Source organism: Phocoena phocoena, chromosome X (assembly GCF_963924675.1).
Source record: "Phocoena phocoena chromosome X, mPhoPho1.1, whole genome shotgun sequence".
Classification (NCBI taxonomy): Eukaryota; Metazoa; Chordata; class Mammalia; order Artiodactyla; family Phocoenidae; genus Phocoena; species Phocoena phocoena.
This window is the reverse complement of record NC_089240.1, coordinates 97,031,035-97,054,030: the sequence shown is the minus strand read 5'-3', so window position 1 is coordinate 97,054,030 and position 22,996 is coordinate 97,031,035. Positions and strand designations below refer to the sequence as shown.

The 22,996-nt window shown below is 35.5% G+C and overlaps 1 protein-coding gene across 1 annotated transcript; it reads left to right on the top strand.

The window, feature by feature from the left end:
- The first annotated feature begins 7,719 nt into the window (after nt 1-7,719).
- Nucleotides 7,720-22,716, top strand: IL13RA2 (interleukin 13 receptor subunit alpha 2). Its single transcript, XM_065901073.1, has 9 exons — nt 7,720-7,813; nt 9,591-9,742; nt 11,185-11,338; nt 11,867-11,987; nt 15,596-15,780; nt 16,724-16,869; nt 18,290-18,434; nt 21,790-21,905; nt 22,666-22,716. The coding sequence occupies exons 1-9, from the start codon at nt 7,720-7,722 to the stop codon at nt 22,714-22,716; spliced, it is 1,164 nt and encodes a 387-aa protein (XP_065757145.1).
- Nucleotides 22,717-22,996: the final 280 nt, after the last annotated feature.

The following is a 22,996-nucleotide window of genomic DNA, read 5'->3' as shown; positions in this document are numbered from 1 at the left end:
AGTAAAGATGTTCTACAGTCCGGAGAAATTGCAGGCTTTTAAAAATAATATTTCATTGGAAATGTGACAAGATGGAGATACCTTTGTAAAACAATTTGAGCAGATGGAAAGTATTTGTTAAAGTAATCACTGGTGAAACTAAACTTTGATAGTTTCTAATTGTCTCAGAAAAATGTTCTACCTTGGTATGGTGCCCTTTGATAAGTACAATCCTAAAATACTCTGGCCTGCATCCCTCAAATAAGAACACTCACTGTTACTAAACAGGTACGACAAAAATCTAAGTAACAACAGGATCAAACCTTTATGTGAGGGCTTCCCTGGTGGCGCAGTGGTTGAGAGTCCGCCTGCCGATGCAGGGGACGCGGGTTCGTGCCCCAGTCCGGGAAGATCCCACATGCCGCAGAGTGGCTGGCCCGTGACCCATGGCTGCTGAGCCTGCGCGTCCGGAGCCTGTGCTCCGCAACGGGAGAGGCCACAGCAGTGAGAGGCCTGCATAGCGCAAAAAAAAAAAAAAAAACCTTTATGTGAGATGTTCTCCATTCCTGTTTTCAAGAGGGAAGAAATGAGTGACTTCCTCCTAGCAAGAGAACCTTATGTCCCTTCATTGCAAACTACTCAAGAGAGTTATCCATACTCATTGTCTCCCTCCCATTCTTTCCTGAACCCACTTTAATCTGAGTTTTGCTCCAGACATTCCACTTATTTCCTTATCAATGTCACCAACTATCTTCAGTTTGTCAAATTTGTTAGACCATTCTCAGGCCTTATCTTACTTGGCCTATTGGTAGCTTTTGACATTGTCTATCACTTTATCCTTGAAACATTTTCCATACTTGGTTTCTGGGACACCACAAACTCTGGGTTTTCTTCTCACCTCCTTGGCCTCTCCTTAGTGTCCTTTGTTGATACCTCCTCATTTCTTTGGCCTCTATATATTGGAGGGTCCCAGATCTCAGTCCTTGGTCCTCTTCTCTTTATCTTATCTACACTATACTCTAGGTGACTTTAATTAATCCTATGGCTTTAAATACTACCTATATACTGATGACTCTCAAAAATATATCCATAGCTCTGGTCTTTCCCCTAATCTCCAGAGTCAACTATCCAACTGCCTACTCATCTTCTCCTCTTGGATGTTAGTTAGGCAGCTCAAACTGAAACATATAAAGCTGAACTCTTGTCCATCATCCGCAAGCCCCATAAACAATTATTCAGTTGCCCATGACAAAAATACAGGCATCATCCTCTGGTACTCCACACTCAATCCATCAGTAAAATCCTATCAGCATCTCCACTGCTGTCAAGTTGGTCCAACTTACCATCAACTCTAGCCTGGATTATTGCTTCTATCCTTCCCTTCCATACAGAGTAGCCTTTTCAAATGTAAGTTACATCATGTTATTCTACTCACAGCTATCCAATTGCTTCTCATTTTACTAAAAATAAATAGGAAATCCAGTACCATTGCCCACAGTCGGCCTATCTTTGTGAGATCATCTAACCTTTTCTGTTTCTTATCCTACTGTTGTTGCTATTCCTAGAACTATTAAGCTGATTCCCTCCCCAGGGCTTTTGAATGTGCTATTCCTTCTACCTGCAAGTTTCTTTCCCTGTATCTTCATCTGGTTCATTCCCTCACTTCATTGAGGTCCTTAATGTTACTTTTTCAGAGAGGCATTCCCTGACCACCCTATCTAAAATGAACTCTCATTACTCTCTTTCATATTATCCTGCTTTATTTCTTTTTGTGAAACTTATAATTATCTGATATTGTCCGTCTGTCTGTCTGTTTATTGTCTGTCTCCCACTCCAGAAAGTTAGTTCCAAGAAAGCAGGTTCTTTGTTTTGTCCACTGCTGTACCTCCAGTGGCTGGAACAGTGCCTGGCATGTAGTAGGCTTCCAGAAATAATCGTTGAATAATGAATACATGATAGAAATATTTATGTGTTTTTGTTAACATTCTTTTCCATAACTGATGGCAGTATATGTTACACAATACCATATTTTCATGTATTTACAGTTTATATCTTATGTACACGCAAGAGCATACTGGTAGAATAACATTGAAACAATATAAAATCTGCTATTTTTTGCTTAAGTTGTATGACCTTGCGTAATTTACTTAACCTTTCTGAGCCTCAAACAACTCATTTATAATACAGTATTGCGATAATAATAATTGTAACTATCAACGACTTAAATGAGCTAATCCATATCAAACATCTGGCACAGAGCTTGACACCTGGTAAGATAAACTATAGTCCCTATTATTATCATTTTCTAAATCCCCTGCCAAAGTTGGTGCTAGAGCCCAGATCTCCTAGTCAATGCCTTCTCATGTAAGATCATATAAATTTGTCATTTCACCCCCAGACAACATTTAAGCCTTTGCAATCACCCTGAGGCAGGGAAGACCGGGTGGGGCCCAAGGACATCCTCCTTATGTATATGCATTAGGCACAAGGCAAAGCCACCTCCTTGTTTTGCATTTAATGAGGCCATGACGCAAGTCAGAATGGCATCTAAAACAGAAACTTTGTAGCATCTGAGCAAGAAACTCTGAACATGAAAACAGTGGCGCATGCGCAAATAAAAATGCACAGGAAAAAAAAAATGCACAGGTTGCTGATGAGCCTGTACAACCTTCCAGGTGTGGCGCTCAACTAGTAAGGGAAAATATAAGGGCAAACAGCTCTTAGAACGCATGTACAGTGGCTTCAGGAGGCAAGTGTGCCGGAAGCTGATGCAACCTGGTGCAATCCAGGCCACACCGAAACCTTCCCCTCGAGTATTCTGCTCCTAATCAAAAAGACCCCCACCCATTCAAAGGACTAAAAATAAGATGAAAAGGGGGATCAACAAGCCTGTGGGCACTCCTCACTCGTGAGGACGCACTTAGCTGGCACTCTTAGCTTCTGCCCTAAATAAACTGCTTCTTTGTTCTCTTTGCTCCTCAGCCTCAGTGTGTGTGTGTGTGTGTGTGTTTATTTTTCCTTGGTGTCTTGTGTTCCTTGCCCAAACTCTTTTGGACAAGTTGAACAAGAGCCTGGACTTTTGATAAAGCTTTTCCAGTATCAACCCTACTTTTCCATTTCTCTCTCCTCAAGCATTACTTCTCTTCTATTTTCCCATTTTCTTTTTCTCTTATCCCTATTCTAATTGCTTTGGATGATATTTTTAGATATTTTAAATAATACAGAAAGTATCCAATTTCATAACTTTTTTTTTTTTCTAAACAACGGCAACAGAAATAACATGGCCATACTTCCTTTAGGAGGTTTTCTTAGAAGCCACTTTAGTGACATTGCAAAACCCCATTCATCATTTTATAATAGATAATTATTTGTCTTTGTAACTTGGTCACTGCCTTTACAAACAAAACAAGAACCTGTGGCTATTTCAGATACTTTGGAAGGATCTTTTTTTCTTTGTCAAGGCAGAGAAGGAACTTTTCTACAAAACCGTATTATGTAAGTGACTGCATTATTAGCTTTACAACATATTTCTGTTCCTTATTTCTGTTACCTTTCCTTTCAGTGTGGATTGTACCAGCAGTGGAGTCTTGTTCAAGTCACATCGCCTCTCTAAGCCCCAATTTTACTGATTGTAAATATGTGATACCAACATTTCATACCTGCAGATTTGTTAAAATAATTCAATAAATTCTTGGTAAACTATAAAAAGCTAAACAAATGCAATAGATTATTATTACTAAGACAAAGACCAGTAAAGGCAGCTACTGGATCAACAAGGGTGGTAGAAGTTAGAGGTTAATAATAAGTACCTACTTATCAACTGTGCACAAGTCAAGTTTGCTGAATTAGTAGGAGCAGATGTGTAGTTTGGAGCAAGCTGTTTTCAAGTTTTTTCATAGTAACAAGGTGCTCAGAAGCAAACCCCTTGCAAGTATATAGAGCAATTTACTATTCTCTTTCACTTTTACATACATTATCTCATTTAATCTTAAAACTGCCAGGCTGGTGTCATTACCTCCATTTTATAGAAGAAAACTGAGTTATAATTTGCTTCCAAACACATTAGTGGTTGAGGCAGGGCTGAAATCCAGGTTGATATTTACACTATTGTGCCTGTATACAAGCTCCTCATCTATACATCTATTGGCTTATTCAAAGATTACTTAGTCCTGTCAGCTTTTGCAACACTGTGCTTTGAGTCTAAGTTTGCTTTGGATGGCTTTTAGCCCTACCCATAACCTCCCCTATCTTGTGACTTACAGAATCTGTATCCTGGCCCACTGGCTGTTTCAGGAATACCAATCTATTTTTTTTCAGTGTGCTTGATTATCAGACAGGAAGAGAAGTGTTAGAGTTTCAGTAACTGTCTCTCAGTTGGAGAGGGGAAGAAAAGAGGGGCTGTGATAATTGCTTATGATAATCCATTTCTTGAGAAACTGTATTATTGGTAAGTACCTGTAGTTTCTGCAATAATGCAAGGATTATCCCAGCCAATTCTTAGAATGAAGGGATTATGTAGCATGGCTTTGAAGAGGTGGGGAAGTGAGGCTGAAAGCAGGAAATAACTTTAGGCCTGCCATTCCAAAGGAGATTCTTAGTGGGAAACTGTCTAAGTAACAGTGTTGTGGGAAACTGAGTGGGTAGAAACAGGAAGCTGTCCTCCACAAGGGTTACACTTGTGTAGTGGTTATCAAGGGTTCTGATACTAGGCTGTCTGGGTTCAGATCCAAGCTTCACCATTTATAGCCTGTGGTAACTTGCAGGGAGTTGTTTAATTTCTCCTTGTCTCAGTTTCTGGTCTTTAAAATGGGAATAAAAATAGTACATACATCCAAGGCTGACCGAGTATTATATGAGATTATGCACGTAAAGGGTTTAGCACAGGCTAGTGCCTGGGGTGCTGGGAAGGGTAAATAAATAGTAGGAGGTATTATTTTCATTATTACAGATGTTATGATTCATCACTTGTACCTTGTGTCTTAGACAAGATTCAGCTGGGATAGTATTTGGTAAAAAAAAAAAAAGTGCACAATGAAAGATTATTGAATTATTACTCTGCTAAAAATGTCATGATGATAAAACTATGTGGTGGGGTTGATGGTATGGGTGGTGACAATAGGTTGAGGAAGGTTCGCAGGGAGCCTTCTGGTAACATAGGTTCAGGACAGACTCCTTATAACAAGAAAGTTCATTTGCTAGTCAGTGGAAAGCACTTAAGAGAGCTGGTTTTCAGTCCTAGCTCTGCCCCCAATAAGTTGTGTGAGCTAGGATAACTCACTTTCCTCTCTGGGTATTTCCTCATTTTTTAAAATAAAATGACCAGATGAGTGGTTGTTAACTGTGGACTGGGGGTGGGGAGTATATCAGAAAATGTTTCAAATTTTGTATCTCTGCATTTCCATCCCCCATCTTCCCTTTGTCTTCAGATCCCTTCCCTCTTGTAAAAAAACTCTGTCCTCTGGTAACCATATAGTATACAAAATACCTCATTGCACTAGTGACAGTCCTGTAACCCACAAGCCAAGGAAAGAATTGTCTTCATGTTCATTTGGGTAAGAAAGTCTAGGTGGGACACTAAGGTTGATTCAGGAATTCCTTTTGTGGATTTCTAGATAAGTGATTCAGGAAGCCAGCTATCCCATTTCCTACCTTTGCTTAATGTATTTGGCTAATCCAGGAAGTGCTATTTGATAGCCTGAATCAAATTTCAGTAGCCTATAAATAGAATAGAAGCAAGGTATTTTTAACTCTTAGCATTTATGCTGTACATGACACAGGGCTATGAAATATTTAAGGACAGATTGATAGGGGAGAGAGAACTTTAAGATCTCTCTGAGAGGGACTTCCCTGGTGGTCCAGTGGTTAAGAATCCTCCTTCCAATGCAGGGGACGTGGGTTCCATCCCTGGTCGGGGAACTAAGATCCCACATGCCCACTAAGCCCACGTGCCGCAACTACTGAGTTCGCAGGCCACAACTAGAGAGAAGCCGCGTGCTGCAACAAGGAGCCCGCGTGCTGCAACTAAGACCCGATGCAGCCAAAATTAAAATAAAATAGTTATTAAAAAAAAATCTCTCTGAGAGCATTTTAAGGGAAGCCTGATTGTCTTAGTCTTTATAGGTAATATGAAAGGATTTCTCTTTGTCAGACCTATTGCCTTGGATCCAAAAGTAACCCGTCTGTTCCCCTCAATCTGTAAAAGCAGCTCTATGGCAGAAATATGGCTTTCTGTTGACGAAACCTACTTACTATTTATAGATGCCTTAGAAGGCAGCAGTGGGCTGGTGGTGGGGAGGGAGGAATTGAGGAGAGAGATTCACTGGACCTCAGTAAGAGAAATGGCATCCCCTTATGAGTTTATGAGACATAGAAAAAGAAACAGCATCGTGTTGATTCAGCCTGGCTAGCTAATTGAAGGAAGACTTAAATGCTGGAGTCTCAGAGGAAAAGCTTTCATAATCCTGAGTCAAACATGTGGGATCCAGCATAGTAAGGTGGAAGTGCACTAGACTGGGAATCTCATCTCTTCTACTTCCAGCTCTGTTACTAACTTGCTGTGTAATCTTGGGTAAGTCTGAGTTTTACTTCCCAATATATGAAGGAGGATTGGACTAGCCTTGCCTCCAATATACTTGCTGGCTCTAACAGTTTGATCCCAAGGTTCCATTATGTAATAATCGAAGCCTACCAACATGAGAACGTTACAAATGGACCAGGTAAGATGAAGAGGGTGGAGCAGGGAGAGAGGGTCTGTTCTGCTTAATTAATTTATGTAGGAGAAAAGAAAGGTAATCCCTGACTGTTGGGGGGTAAGTGACCTTTAATCCTTAACTTCCTGTGAAATTGTTGGTTTTAGGAATATAGGCTCAAAGAGAAGTGTAGAACTGCAAGTAGTGATGTTTCATTGAAAGGAGAGTATTTTTTGATTGAATGAATATGTGGAGACATGAATCCTTTTAGTTTCAATCATAAACTATTATTTTTCAATAATAAAAAGATGAATAAATTGTATTCTGTGACAGTGAAGTGCTCTTTTAAGAAAGAGGTGGTAAATTCAGATTTGTCCTTACTGTATGTGGTGTGAAAATGGTTTGGAGGCAGGAAAAACTGGATAAGGAGACCCCTGATGATGAGATCCTCAATTTAGGAAGGGGAGATTGGATGGGAGAGGGAGGAGTTGAGGAAAACTCTCAGGTTTCTGCTTTGGGCAACTGGGAAGATGATGATGCCATTTACTGATATAGGAAATAACATGGAAGATTAGAACAGATAGGAGAGTAGAAGATGATGATGATTTTAATATTTATGAAGAAATGAAGCAAAGTTCTGAGTTATCTGAGGCTTTGGTGTAGATTCTGAGCTTTGTCATTATTCAGATAACTTTCAAATCCTGGTCATAGCATATGATGTGTAGAAAAGTGTGTGTGTGTGTGTGTGTGTGTGTGGCGGGGGTGGGGGTTGAAGGGATATGTTTGTTTGTTTTGCTTTTTTTTTTTTTTGCTCTCATAAGAAGAATGAGACTAAAATCCTCCTTTCCAATTATTTTGGTTCCAAACTTGATTTTTTTTCTGTTTAAATGGTTCAAAGGGACACAGTTTTCACAAGTCTTGATAGAATGCACACAGAGAGTTCCCAAATGTATTTTTAGTCACATTTAGTCCTTTTTGAGGTATGATAAAGTTAAACTGCTATATTTTTCCTTCCTAGAGTAGAAATTTGAAGGTATTAAATCTTGGAGAAATGGCTTTCATTCATTTGGATATCAGATGCCTGTATACCCTTCTTCTTTGCACAGCATTCGGCTCTACTTTGTCTTCAAATGCTGAGATAAAAGGTAAACCAAGAATGGAGTAGTTTTAAAATTAGGGATATTAACTGCCTTTTCAACCTACCCTATGAAAAGTGCATAACAAGTAGATGGCTTGTTATTGGAAATATTTCAGGGAGTCCATACACAAAAGATATGTTCTTACTAGTCAGCCTCATGTATAAGGTAACTGATGATAATAAACATTTTGTGGGATAAAAGCCAAACTAAAAGACACTTTCCATACCTTTCTGTGTAGTCTTTTCTAACAAAGAAGTTAATTATCCGAAACCTCATTGCCTGGTACCCAACTAACTGAAAACTTTCCTTTATTACTATCCTTAACTTTTAAGACAATTAGATAAATTTTAAAAATACAGAGATTTAAAATAAAATTTTAAAATAATTACAGAATTATTAAATCATGTCTACTGAACTTTTCATTGCAGAAGGTAATTAGAACAATGCGCTTAACAAAGTTTTCTAATCATAAAAGTTGAAACAATAGTATTGTCATTTCATCCTCAATAGAAACCTTCTTTATTTGTTCATGCAGGTCCCATTTCAAATCATTATTTGTGCCACCGTTTCTTTCTGTTGATTCTTTTCCTCACCTCAACAAGTAATATGAAGTGAAGTATTAAAATGAACAACAGGGCAGAAATGAGAGGAAATTGTTAGCAGAAAGGCAACATGAGGACAGTACTATAGTACTAGATTTGCTAGTAGGTTTAGTAAGTTTATAGAATAATTTGTTTGTTTTTATTGCTTTTTAAATCACCAGATGAGGGAGCCATTGCCTCCCACTGCCCCCACCCCCTCAAAATAAAACAGGCTGTTTCCTGTCACTCTACTCAGCTGCCTGCCCCTTTTTCTTGAGCCCTTCCAAAGAGTGTCTCTGGTTTGCCATGTTCTACAAATACCTCTGAACTTCAGTTGACTAGAGGATTCAATTATCCTGAATGGACCAACAAGATCTGCCTGTTCTCCTAATTCTTAAGGCGCTTAGCCATAGTAGTCATATTTTGTATTTTCTATCCCTTTTTTCGTGTGGGCCATGATGTTATTTACATATGGTAAACACAGGATTAATACTGACTGATTCTTGCTATGAGACAGATTTAGGTAATAAAGTGTTCCCATCCTAGACTAAATTCTTGTCTATATTACCACAGAGATAACTCCATGTTGAATTTCTTATTTCCATGAAAACTTATTACCTAGCTTGGCTAAGTCACATTTTACATATGCAATTCCTTAAAGAAGGGACAACTATGTAACAGTAACCTAGAGTTTTAAAAACAGCTTTATTGAGATAAAATTTAAAGGATATAAAACTTACCCTTTTAAAGTATACTGGGCAATGGTTTTTAGTATATTCACAAAGTTGTGTAACAGCCACAACTATCAAATTCCAGAATAGTTACATTACCACCAAAAGAAACCCCAAATCCATTCAGTAGTCACATCTCATTCTCCCCTCCCTCCAGCCCCCGGCAACCACTAATCGATTTTCTGTCCCTATGGATTTGTCTATTCTGATATTTCACATAAATGGAATCATACAATATGTGGTCTTTTGTGGCTGGCTTCTTTCACTTAGCTTAATGTTTTCAAGGTTCATTCATGTTGTAGCATGTATCAGTATTTCATTATTTCTTATGGCTGGATAATATTCCATTGTATGGATATATCACAGTTTATCCATTCGTCAGTTGATGGACATATGGAAGTAATCTAGATTTAGCAATCTTTGTCATAAGACACAGGATAAAAATTAAAATATCTTATTGATTTTTTTCAGTTAATCCTCCTCAGGATTTTGAAATAGTGGATCCTGGATATTTAGGCTATCTCTATTTGCAGTGGCAACCTCCACTGTCTCTGGATAACTTTAAGGAATGCACAGTAGAATATGAATTAAAGTATCGAAACATTGGTAGTGCAAGCTGGAAGGTAAGTAAAGCATGCACTTAGATATTGGAATGATTATTAGTTTTCTTGTGATTCCTGATGTCAGTGTCTACTTTTATTCCTGTATCTCAATAGCTATTATTAAGATATAAGCTGCATGCTAATGAGAACCTACTGTATAACACAGGGAACTCTAACTCGCTGCTCTGTGGTGACCTAAATGGGAAGGAAATCCAGAAAAGAGGGGGGTATACGTATACAGCTGAATCACTTTGCTGTACAGCAGAAACTGACACAGCAGTGTAAAGCAACTATACTCCGATAAAAAAAAAAAAGAATATTCTTCACAGTTTCACCACATTTTCCTCCTGAATTATCTAGGCATAAAATGGCAATTCTTTTATTTGTATTGGAAAAGAGTGGACATTTCAGTTATTTCTGAAATAGTAATTACAATGTCCATTGCATTAAATCAGCTTTTGATTGATTTATGACTCATTAAAGTATTGTATCGTGGAATAAAAGTTCTTAAGAAAAAAAAAATAATAAGCTGCATGCCTGCTGCTATCTCCTGTGCATCCTGCAACATCTGTTTTCACCCCACCCAGTATTAAGTCTACCATTGGAAATACAGGAAAAAAGAAAACTTGGTCCCATAGAATATGGACTTGAAGAATACTTACACATTTTACCATATTTCAAAGTTACTTATATACCTGTATGTGGGTCTTATATATGCTACTGGGCTATGTGAGCTTTTGCTCTGTAGGAATCAAGCCTTATTTATCTTTGTACTCTCCCTACAGAACACAGCATGGTTGTGTGCATATATTGTATTAAGTGCTCAGTGAAGGTTTACTGAATTAACTATTTACCTAGTCAACAAGCATGTTTATTCAAAGATTTTGGTTGTACAAGGCATTCTGTTACCTTCCTAATTCAGCTAGGTAGTTTCAAGGGACAATTCAAATCAAACATTCATTGTGCAACTTTTTTCTCCAAGCACTCCACTAGCTACGTATCGGTAATAGAAGGATAAATGATACATGATTTTAGTCCTTCAGGAGGTCACACTTTGTCTAGCTTTCTTCAGTTACCTCCAAGATTTTATATGATTCCTGAAGAGTTCATATGATATTTGAAATGTGATAAATTGTCATGTAATAGGCATATGGTACATGAAAATTCTCTCTCAATTTCAACTTGACGGTTATAGCTCAAAAGTTCCTCCCATAGAGCCTTTTTTGTCTTCCAGAATTTTTTTTAATGAGATGCTAAGATTCAAATGATGTCATCAAATGATATAATATGCAGAAGTGAACTCTGCCAGGAATATATCTGGGACATTTTATCAGATAATCATCAGGAATTTCTTAGATATTGGGAACTCTCCAGGGTGTTAATGACTTTTTAGCCTTATTAATGTGGCTCATGATACCATTATTGTTTTAAGCTTAACTTTGTCTCATCTTTTTATCAAACAGACCATCATTACTAAGAATCTACATTACAAAGATGGGTTTGATCTTAACAAAGGTGTTGAAGCAAAGATACACACACTTCTGCTAGGGCAATGCACAAATGGATCAGAAGTTCAAAGTTCATGGTCAGAAGCTACTTATTGGATATCACCACAAGGTTAAAACAAAGCTCTCTTTTCATATTTAATACTTTCAGAACAATCTATATGGGAAGTAAGTCTCTTAACCTTTATACATCAGATTACATGTACAATTGAGAATGTGGCACAAAAGAGGATCCTTCTTAGGAGTGGGTGACTGGCCTTTTTGAATTCTTTAAATCAGCAAACACATGTGGCAAAACCTACATCTTATTAGGTTAATATAGTTCCCAGTTTGGGGCTCATATTAGTAAATATGCATGTGACTATTTATGCAACTGCTCAGAGCATCCTAGAATTATTAATTTAGTACTTTTGCATATGCTTACACTAGTACCAGTAAATAAGCCCTCAAAAGTTTTTGATTTTTCATGTCCCACTTACAGTGAAGTGATTTGCAACAACTTCCTTTTGGAATATTCCTGATTATGTTGATTGCTAAATCAAGTGGAGAGGTCAAAGGAAATGAAATAAAATTGCATAGTTATTTCCCACATGATTCATCGTCATGTCTTTCAAGCATTCACAGTTTTTTCATTTCTTAGGAAATCTGGAAGCTAAAATTCAGGATATGGATTGTGTATATTACAACTGGCAACATTTACTTTGCTCTTGGAAACCTGGCATGTGTGTCCATTCTGATACCAATTACAACTTGTTTTATTGGTAAGTATTTTTATAATAAGAATTCCATATTAGGAAGATATCTATCAAAATTAATTCACAGTATGAGTAACTGTATTTTCATTAAATTAAATTCATTATATCTTTTCAGAGTTGTATTTATGATGAAGTTTATTTACAATTATTTGGGATTTTCAATGGGAGTAAGTAGGTTTAGGCTGTAGCTACTAGAAGGCACTCTATGGGCAATAATAAGGAATGCAGTCATTGTTTCTGTACTGGATTAAATATTTTGTATCTTTTAGATAGATGGAGTTATAACCTAAAAAGTTTTGGCATATTTCATATTCTTGCCTTTTGATCCTTTTTCTGACTTCCCTACGTTTGTTAACTGTCACTAAGGCTTTTAAACTTACAACCATCTTGAATCTTCTATCTCCTTCATTCCTTAATTTTTTCATGGTAACATTAATCACCACAATCAACAATGACACTGCTTTGCAAGGTCTCACATCTGTTCTTTACTTCCCATTTCTACTGTAAGAACTCTTCTTCAGGCTTGCCTCGTTCCACACCTGGATGATTGCCATAGCCTCCCAAATGATGGTCTCTCTGCTTCTAGTCTCTCCCCTTCCTATTCATTCTGCACACTGTAGCCAGATTTATCTTCCTATTCTTCTATTTTCATATGCCATTCTTTTGCTCAAAAACCTGCCGTGGCTACTCATTGTCTCCAGGATAAAGTCTAGGCCATTCGAGTCTCTGCCTCACTGCATCACTGCCTTTCCAACATTACCGTCTACTACCACCAATGTGAATGTTCTGCTCCATTTAGACCCATCTCTACATATTTTTCTATCCATGTTATGATTGATCTTTTATGCCTTTGTGTGCATTGGTACCTAGAATACCATCTGACTCTCTCTTTCACTAACCCTTATCCATCCTTCAAGACCCATCTGGTATTCAATTTCATTAACCCTTTACTGCTCACATTAGCTTCTGTTCAGTTTTTCTCTGAACTATTACTTATTATAGTTCTTAACTACTTATTGTCCAGATGACCTTTAAATTTTTGTCTCCTTCCTTTCTTAAATTTTTAAGAGATTGGTGGGCACAAACTATTTCTGATACTTCTCTTGACTGTCTCTGCTGTGCTATGCCCATAGTAGATTATCGCTAAATATTCATTAAATGAATGAACCAAATGATGATAATAACATCGGTAAGTTGATAGACAAGTATCAGAACTTATGCATTTTTAAATAACAGAAAAAACAAGAGAGGACAAAGCATTACTCTTTGTGAGTCTCAGACACAAATTATCATGGTGTTTTTCTTTAGAAAATTACAATGTATAAGCAATAAGGTATAAGCTATTAACAATCTCCTGAGTACTGGGTTCTAATCCATATTATGGCATCACTTAACTTAGTGGTCTCGGGCAAACAATTTCTTGTTGTGGGGTCTCAGTTTCCTCATCTGGAATTGGATGGGTCAATTTCTAAGTTCTAATTTATTTGTTAATTAAATAAATTCAATAAATATTAAGCAATTATTAAATGCCAGGCATTGTTCTAGATAAAAGGAAGTATGAATAAGGCAAAGTCCCTGCCCTCTTGTTCATTGTAGCTCATGTTTAACATAACTTTATCCTCACCTTAGTAAAGTAGTGAGGGATAAATATTGACATTTTAGAGACTGGAAAATAAGGGTACCGTGAGGCTTTCCACTGGCATAAAGTAAATTATGTAAAGTCAAGCCTAGAAGGCAAATATCCCAAACTCTAACCAGGTGAACTAAACCAGAGACTACAATTTTGCAGACTTGGCCTAAAATAAATACTTGGCATAAAGTGAATTCAGTAGAGTCCTGATAGTTGTACCAGCACCTTATCAGCTGCTAGATTAGCCTCATTGCAAACGGGATTTTGGCTGCTTTTAAGATAATGTCAATTTTGTATTACAAGTTATTCTTTAGGAAAATAAACCAGGCATTTGTTCCTTTGGAAATCAGTAGGGAAATTCTCCCCTAATTCCCATTAGCTTTATTACTGAAAAGAGGTTAACTTTCAATGATATGGCAACATTTCTTGTCTAGGAGAATGGGAAGTTAGATATTTACTTGCCAAACAACTCCTCTTTTTCTTTTTGAGCCCCTGTTGGCTTTTCTGAGGTTTATCTCTTGATGTGTATTATATCCTCAGAGGATTTTAATTCATTTTATTAAACATAACGATATTTTGTAAGTCTGCTTTTATTTATCAAAAAATTTTCTCTTAAATTTAAAAAATTTTATATATCTTTTATCTTTAATTTTTGTTTTATATTGGAGTATAGTTGATTTACAATGTTGTGTTAGTTTCAAGTGTACAGCAAAGTGATTCAGTTATACATATACATATATCCATTCCTTTTCAGATTCTTTTTCCATATAGGTTATTACAGAATATTGAGTAGAGTTCCCTGTGCTATATAGTAGGTAATTGTTGATTTTCTATTTTATATATAGTAGTGTGCATATGTTAATCCCAAACTCCTAATTTATCCCTTCCCCCTTTGGTAACCAGAAGTTTGTTTTTGAAGTCTGTGAGTCTGTTTCTGTTTTGTAAATAAGTTCATTTGTATCATTTTTTTAGATTCCACATATAAGTGATATCATATGATATTTGTCTTTCTCTTTCTGACTTACTTCACTTAGTATGATAATCTCCAGGTCCATCCATGTTGCTGCAAATGGCGTTATTTCATTCTTTTTTTTATGACTGAGTAATATTCCATTGTATATATGTACCACATCTTCTTTATCCATTCCTCTGTTGGTGGACATTTAGGTTGCTTCCATGTCTTGGCTACTTTAAATAGTGCTGCTCTGAACATTGGGGTGCATGTATTTTTGAATTAGTTTTCTCCAGCTATATGCCTGGAGTGGGATTGCTGGATCATATGGTAGTTCTATTTTTAGTTTTTTAAAGAACCTCCATACTGTTTTCCATAGTGGTTGTACCAATTTACATTCCTACCAACAGTGTGGGAGGGTTCCCTTTACTCCACACCCTCTCCAGCATTTATTGTTTGTAGACATTTTGATGATGGCCATTCTGAGTAGTGTGAGGTGATACCTCATTGTAGTTTTGATTTGCATTTCTCTAATAATTAGCGATGTTGAGCATCTTTGCGTGTGCTTTTTGGCCATCTTGTAAGTCTGCTTTTAAATCTGTTTTCTTATTAAAAAATCTGTTTTCTTCTAATAAGTTCTCCAGTACAATAGAAAAAAAGCAGTATCATTTAGGATTATCAATATAAACCCCATATTTTCTTAATAGGAATCTTATTCTTTGATTCTCAAATCCTGTTCGTGAGTCAACATAACCTAAGTATATGAGTAAGAATTCTTGCCTTATAACTGAGATTTTGTAAAGACTCCCACCAGATTTTAAGCTCTGTAAAATCATGGCCTATCTCTACTTTCCTTACTATTGTAGCCCTAGCACTTATCATAGGATCTGGCACATAGTTGGTGCTCAATGAGTATTGTATGTTATTAAATGATTTTTTTATTTACCTAGTATCTTAAAATAATTGAAAATTGAATACTATGCTACTGGAAGATATTGGTAAACACAGCTCTTACAACACTTCTTTTTACAGGTATGAGGGCTTGGACCATGTGTTACAGTGTGCTGATTACATCAAGGCTAACGGAAAAAATATTGGATGCATGTTTCCCTACTTGGAGTCATCAGACTATAAAGATTTCTACATCTGTGTTAATGGATCATCAGAATCCCAAGTTATCAGACCCAGCTATTACATTTTTCAGCTTCAAAATATAGGTGAGGTAAACAAACAACTTCAGAATGTTTCCAGTTTAGGCCATTTACAATCGACCATGTGGAAGAGAAGAGATAGAGATAGAGATAAAGGAGATACCTACAGAAATGCAAAGCCAGAAAACTGGGGGCCAACAGAGTATGAGGAAGCACTGATTAAATATGAAAGTATGGAAGATAAGGGATTGAATGAGTATAAAGTATCATTTTCATTTAGAACTCACAATTTGTTTCCCAGCTTGAGTCTGTCTGCTATAAAGTATTTTTGTCCAGTGTTGGTGATGGAGTAATTATGGAATCACTTATTCCCAGGCCTCAATAGGCAAATGGGTGGATATTTTCTGAGTTTGTGTTCTCAGTCCTAACAGTTATGAGAATGACAGGTTCTAGGGTCAGTCATACCTGGGTCTGAATCTTGAATTTACCACTTTCTAGCTGTATGACTTTGGGCGAGTTACTTTTAACATGTTTCAATTTCCTTATCAGTAAAATGAGGATAATAGAGGACCACCTCATAGATTTATTGTGAGACATGAATAAGGTTATGATGTAACATTCCTGTTTCACTGCCTGACACATCATAAGCTCTAAATAAGAATTAGCTATTAATAAAAATAGTAGTAGTAATTTGTTGTGGTAGTTGTTTCTAGTGCTATAAAATGGAAAAATGAGTGTAATGATTTGGGTCATCTAACTTTTCTCTTGGACTTAAATATTTGTCAATATGTGACTTATCAAAAAATGAGTTCCCCAAATAACCAGGTTTCTTAATAAACTAATCTTGGTTGGCAAGCAGCTTTGATTTTAATTCACATTATAGTGAATAGTCTTGAGCCACCTAATTTATCCTGGAGGCTTCTGTTAGTAAGTGTCCCTAGCTTTTGATAAAGGCCACTGCTAAACTTTAATAACCTCCATGTTGAAATTATTTCCTTCTGCTTTTCAGTTAAACCTTTGCCACCAGACTACCTTAGTCTTACTGTGAAGAATTCAGAGGAAATTAACCTGAAGTGGAGCATTCCCAAAGGACCTATTCCAGCAAAGTGTTTCATTTATGAAATTGAATTCATAGAAGATGATACTGCCTGGGTGGTATGGATATTGTGTTTATTTGAGAAAATCATGAACATAGCCTTTTAAATAAAATGGCAAACATAAGAACCAAAATCAGTTGCTATCCACATGAAGAATAGAACATGACATGTACCTTAGTTTAACTTCCAGAAAACCAAATAATCAAATAATCTAGTGGACAAAAGAAAGATGCTTGCAGTCTGAAAGTATTATCAATCAATTATACCAATTTTAAAGCTACATAGGTCCTTAGAGATAATCTAGTCACTTGTTTCCAATATTATGTCAAAAAATTAAAGTTGTCAAGCACATGCATAAGACGGATTGCGAAGAGGCCTCATGTAAAAAGAACACAAAGCAAGAAGCACAAACAAACATAAAAACCACTTCTTGAGGAGCAACTATCAGGTCAAAATCAGAATAGAGCCTGTCAGGGCTACCAGAGAATTGCTTGTAGCAGGGAAGAGAGGCTAACTGGGGAAGTAAGCCATGGTTCCAAGACTGATTACCCCCCAGCGCCAGCAATGTGATGATGCCTTTAGCCCCACTGTGTTATATGTTAATTTTATTCATTGGTTTCCAACTTAGGGAGTGGTGGAGACAAGTAGGTGAGCCATTATTTCTAATCAATTCATTTCACTTACAGATGAGAAAACTGGGAGTTGAATACATTTACAAGTCCCAAGGAAGTGAGTTGACTTACAATCAAATTACACAGCTAGAACTAGAATCCAGATCTTATTCCCAGTCCACTTTAACCTACATTACATTGTGCTGTCTCCCAAGAAAAGTTACAACAAAAGAAAAGCTGTTATTTTGGATGAGAAACACTCTTCAGCTCTTTGAGATGCAAAATTTAAGTAATCACTTCAGTGATTTTTTTTTCTTTTAGTTGTTTTGAGATCATCCAGCCTTGTGTATTCTCATATTGGAAGGGGTAGTTTCATGCCAAGCCCTGAGCACTATTACACTGGTCTTATGATGATTAACCAAAATAAGAATAAGGGAAAAAAGAAACTTTGTGTATATGAACTCTACAGTTTCCATAGAAACAACATTCACATGAGGACTCTTTTTGCTAACTCAGTATATATAGCATTTTCCAATTTATGGAATCTGGGAAATTTGACACTAATCCAAAATGGGTGTCATAAGCACCAAAACTACCTAGGAATTTTGCCCTGTCACACATGCCCTTTACTACTAGTAATCCATTATCACTATAGAAAAAAATGTAAATATAAATAAAGAAGAAAAATGAAAAATAAAACACCATACAGAGAGATAACCACTGTTAGGATTTTGGTATATACCTTTCTAGTCATTTGATGCATTTCTTTCATGTAACAAAACCCACTTAGAAAATGACAAATCAAATGGGGGTGGCTAGCTGCAGTTAGATCAAATAATGATATCTCATTTTTTCCTTGGCTTTCAGACTACCACAGTTGAAAATGAAATATACATCACAAGAACATCAAATGAAAGCCACGAATTATGCTTTTTAGTAAGGAGCAAAGTAAATATTTATTGCTCAGATGATGGAATATGGAGTGAGTGGAGTGATGAACAATGCTGGAAAGGTATAAGATAAAATAACAGTACCTAGAGTATTTCTAGCACTGTTTGAGGAAGAAGATGCCTTACTGGATGTCATAGGTCACTACAGTTCAGTGACACTGGTTATGAAGGTCATAGGGTCAACTCTTCATTATTTTTTTTATTGAAGTATGAGTTATAGTTGTACAATATAGTGATTCACAATTTTTAAAGGTTATATATACTCCATTTATAGTTATAAAATATTGGCTATATTCCATATTTTTATAGATGTCTATAACATTAATTGAGCTGTATCTTTTCCACATTCCAAGAGTTAATAGATTCTGTTTGATTCTTCCTACTTTCATTTGACAAACTAATCTTACCTGTTTTGCTTTGATTTTACTAGTGGATTACTTTCCAGTGGTAGTCTTAGCTCCAAAGTATGGTGGCACTATTCTCGAGCTTCTTATATACTAACTAGATGTTAACCAAATCTGCGTGTATTAGTACCAATTGTAGTCGTACATTTACTCTGAAGTTTTACTTACAAGTATATATGTATTTTATCAGAATCTTGACATTATTGTGTGCCTTCTTTATATGGTTTGAAAAACTATGTGCTCATTATTCACATTTTTTATAGTCTGTGCCTTTTCCCTATTGAGAGTTAAAGGAATCCATTTATACAATGTTAGAAAGAAGGAACAATCATAAAATATGTTGACATGGTTATTGAAGAAAATATATTTAAAAAAAGAACAGCAAACTATTTTGCTAACTATTGGCTAGCAAAATAATTTTCTCTCAGTGTATTTTGTAATTATGGAAGTCAAAATACTCTTGCATATAGTCTATAAACAGAGAAGATAAATTAGCAATCACCACAATTGAACATAGATTTATGGAAAATCTAATGTTCAGTTTTAACTAGTTTAAGAGTCTTGTTATAGTTCAGTCATCAACATCTTGTTTTTCTGACTGTCAGTAAAGAGAATATGCTAGTTCTTTGCGGGGAAGCCTATTTTAATCAATATTTTCCTATGCTTTCAATTTTCAAGAGAACAAATTTTAAGCAAGGATAAGTAGCATACACTTGTTTTCGAGTGTCTGGTACTGTGCCTAATGAATATTTTTCTAATTAATATGTCATCATTAGTAAAATGAACATTCCGTTCACTTCCAACACTGATTTAAAGTGACTTATGATAAAAGACATGTTTAAATTAAATATATTTGGGATTGACATGTACACACTGCTATTTTTAAAATAGATAACCAACGAGGACCTACTGTGTAGCACAGGGAACTCTGCTCAGTACTCTGTAATAACCTAAATGGGAAAAGAATTTGAAAAAGAATAGATACATGTATATGTATAACTGAATCACTTTGCTGTACACCTGAAACTAATACAACATTGTTAATCAACTAGACTCCAATATAAAATTAAAAATTAAAAAAAGAAAATAAACTTTCATAGAAGACAAAAAATAGCAATATAAACTAAAAAATCTTGAGAATGAGGCAAAATATTATTGTACTTCACAGTATACTGGCTTTATCAATAGAAAATATTAATAGTTGTTTGAAATTGAAGGAGATTAACTCAGCATTGCTCTTTCACATAAAGGTATATAAATACATATACAGATATAGATGCAAACATAATGGCATTTCTATCAATCATCTCCTTTTATGTTGTTCCATTATAATAGAATTTGTGTTTGACTGTAATCTCCCTATTAATATAGTGGTGTCATTGTTCTCTTTCATACACGAAATATTTATTAAGCACTTACTATGTGTCAGACTCTTTCAGGCACTGGAGATATAGCAGTAAAAAAAAAAATCCTTGTCCTCATGGAATTTATATTTTATTCCCAAGTTGAGTAGAGATAGACAATAAATAAAGAAGCCAAATATATCATATAATCAGGGCCATGGAGAAAAAATAGGAAGAGAGAGGAAGAACTCAATTAACTAAAGATATATGGAATCAGAAAGAATACTTACTTGTTCTGTTTTTCATTTTTGTCACTAATATAAAAAATCTGGAGACTCTGTGGAACTGACATTGAGAAAGTCATGCCCTGAATTATATCTTGTTATTATTCAGTGCATGGTTTAAAGTAGATATGGTGAGTTTTTAGGCATATCCTCAAAATATACATACTTTTATGTATTTTATATGCAATCTTTTTTTTTAATTGAAGAATAGTTGATTTACAATGTTGTTTTTTGTTTTTGTTTTTTTAATTTTTTTTAAATATACACTTAACCATGTTATTTATAACAGATTTCTTTTGCCCTGATGGGTGTCTCTTGGTAGAACCTTAATAAATTTCAGATTAGGAACAACGACTTTCCTGAGATGCATGTGGTCTTTAGTTCTTTTGGACATTTCTTATTGGATGTTTTAAGTTATAGAAAAATAGCACAATAATTTTTTTTGGAAATGACTATAAAATTAACTCTACTGAAACGTCACAAAAGAAGCCTGTTTTCCCACTGTTAATTTTGCATGCCAAAAAACTTACGTTATTAGTCATTTCTCTGGATTATATCGTTGCAATTCTTAACTGAACTGAGCCTATGAATTTGGTAATTTTCTAGTAGAAAATAAGATCCCAAGGGACTAGGACAAAGAAAAATGTGGGGTTGGAGGTAGCTTTGAGTCTAGATATAGGCCTAGGATTCAAAGTGTTCCATAGTATTTCAAAACATGTGGGAGATACTAGTTTTAGAAGGACAAGCTTTGTGTACTTTTTAAGTTTATCTAGTGATTGCTCATTTCTTGCTATGCAGACGAACCATTAAAACTTCATCCCTAAAAAAAGAAAAGAAAAAAAGAAGAGAAAAACCTCATCTCTTTAGGATCCAGAATGTGAGGCAACTTTAAAAACATGACCTTTAAAGACTAGCTCCATTATTTGCACTGAGACTTTTATTGAAGACCTGCTTTCACTCACTACATCATTGTATGATATAATGTAAACATTTGAGTTATTGAGAGCTAAGAGATACATACACAAGACATGTTTATCTAATCACTTGGCTAACGTTTTATCATTTTGTTATTATGAAAAATTCGCAAGGTCAAATTTTAAACAAAATCATATAAGCAAATAAGAATGGGGCTTTAGGTAGTTATTTTTCTAAGCAAAATAAAGAGCTGTCACAGTTCAGTAAAGTAGTACAGCAAAAAAGTGCACAAATGAAAGGAATGCTGTTCTCAAGCATCACTATGGTATCTAGGTACTGGCAAATATGGCAGAAGTTGCCAAGTTTGACTCAGTTCTTCACCATTTACTAGTTTACTTATAAAATAATTCAGTTTTTAAAATAATTGTACACATCTAACCCTTCCCACTTTTTTGGTGATTTTAATCCTAGGTGACACGTGGAAGGAAACCTTAATATTTTTCATGATACCATTGGCTTTTGTCTCATTACTTGTTTTGTTAATAACTTGCCTGATTTTGTATAAGCAAAAAAATTTGCTGAAAACGGTAAGTTGTATGACATTACAATGTTTAGTCTGAGATAGTAGATAAAAAATATTTTGCATTTAGAACTGATGGACCTACATTTTATAATTTTGCCTGTACACTGTGAGTGTTCATTGATGTTGTGTAGACTATGATAATGTCTTCAGGGAAAGTACAGTAATTTTAAAAGTCAACCCTAAAAAGCTACGTTTTGGGGTGGATTTACTTTTGAATGAAATATAAGAATAATGCTTTAGAACATGAAACACTATTTACCTCTAGATAAAGGGAAAATATGAGAATTACAGGAGAAAAGCAGGATTGGGGAAAGGAAAGAGTGACTTAAAATGGACATAGACTGAGTTATACTACTAGTGTGCCACAGGCAAAAGATCACAAAGATTAAAAAAACTTGGTGCGTACCCTCCAAGAGCTCACACTCTAGTTGGAGGAGCTAGAATCTATACAAAAAAATATAACCTCCATTATGAGCTGATTTTATCTGATTGCTTTTTGAGTTATACAGATAATGCTATAGAATTTCAGAAGATGGAGGGACCACTATGGGTTGGTGAGCTTTAAGGAGGAAGTGTGACTTGGAGAAAAAAAATATCTTAATGCCAGGTCTTTTAAAGATAAAGAGAACTGTGAATGTGTGTGAAATGTTTTGCTTTATTTCTCTGCTGAATGCTTTTTTGTCTATTTCTCTGAGTTGTTAATCTAAGTGAAATAGTTTGTGTTATTAATGACTGTTAATAATGGAGCTCTTTCTTAATTTCAGATTTTTCATACCAAAAAAGAAGCTTCTTCTAATCAGGTGATACGGTGCTGACTCAGTAAATTCCAGGCTTATGGCCAAATGTTAAACAAGAGTCTTATCAAACTGAATTTTTTCCCCAAATGTTGAATAAATCTTATCTTGAAAGCCTTGTTGTATTTAAATAGGCATTAGATTATTAAAATCCTCAACTAGCAGCAAATTATCTGAATCCTATTAACAGATTTTTTTCTTGTTAAAAAACAAAGTTCAACCAATTAAATTGACAATCTAATTGGCTTTATTAGATGATTGTGAATCAGGCAGTATCCCATCTAGCAAGTAGAAGCGTGCT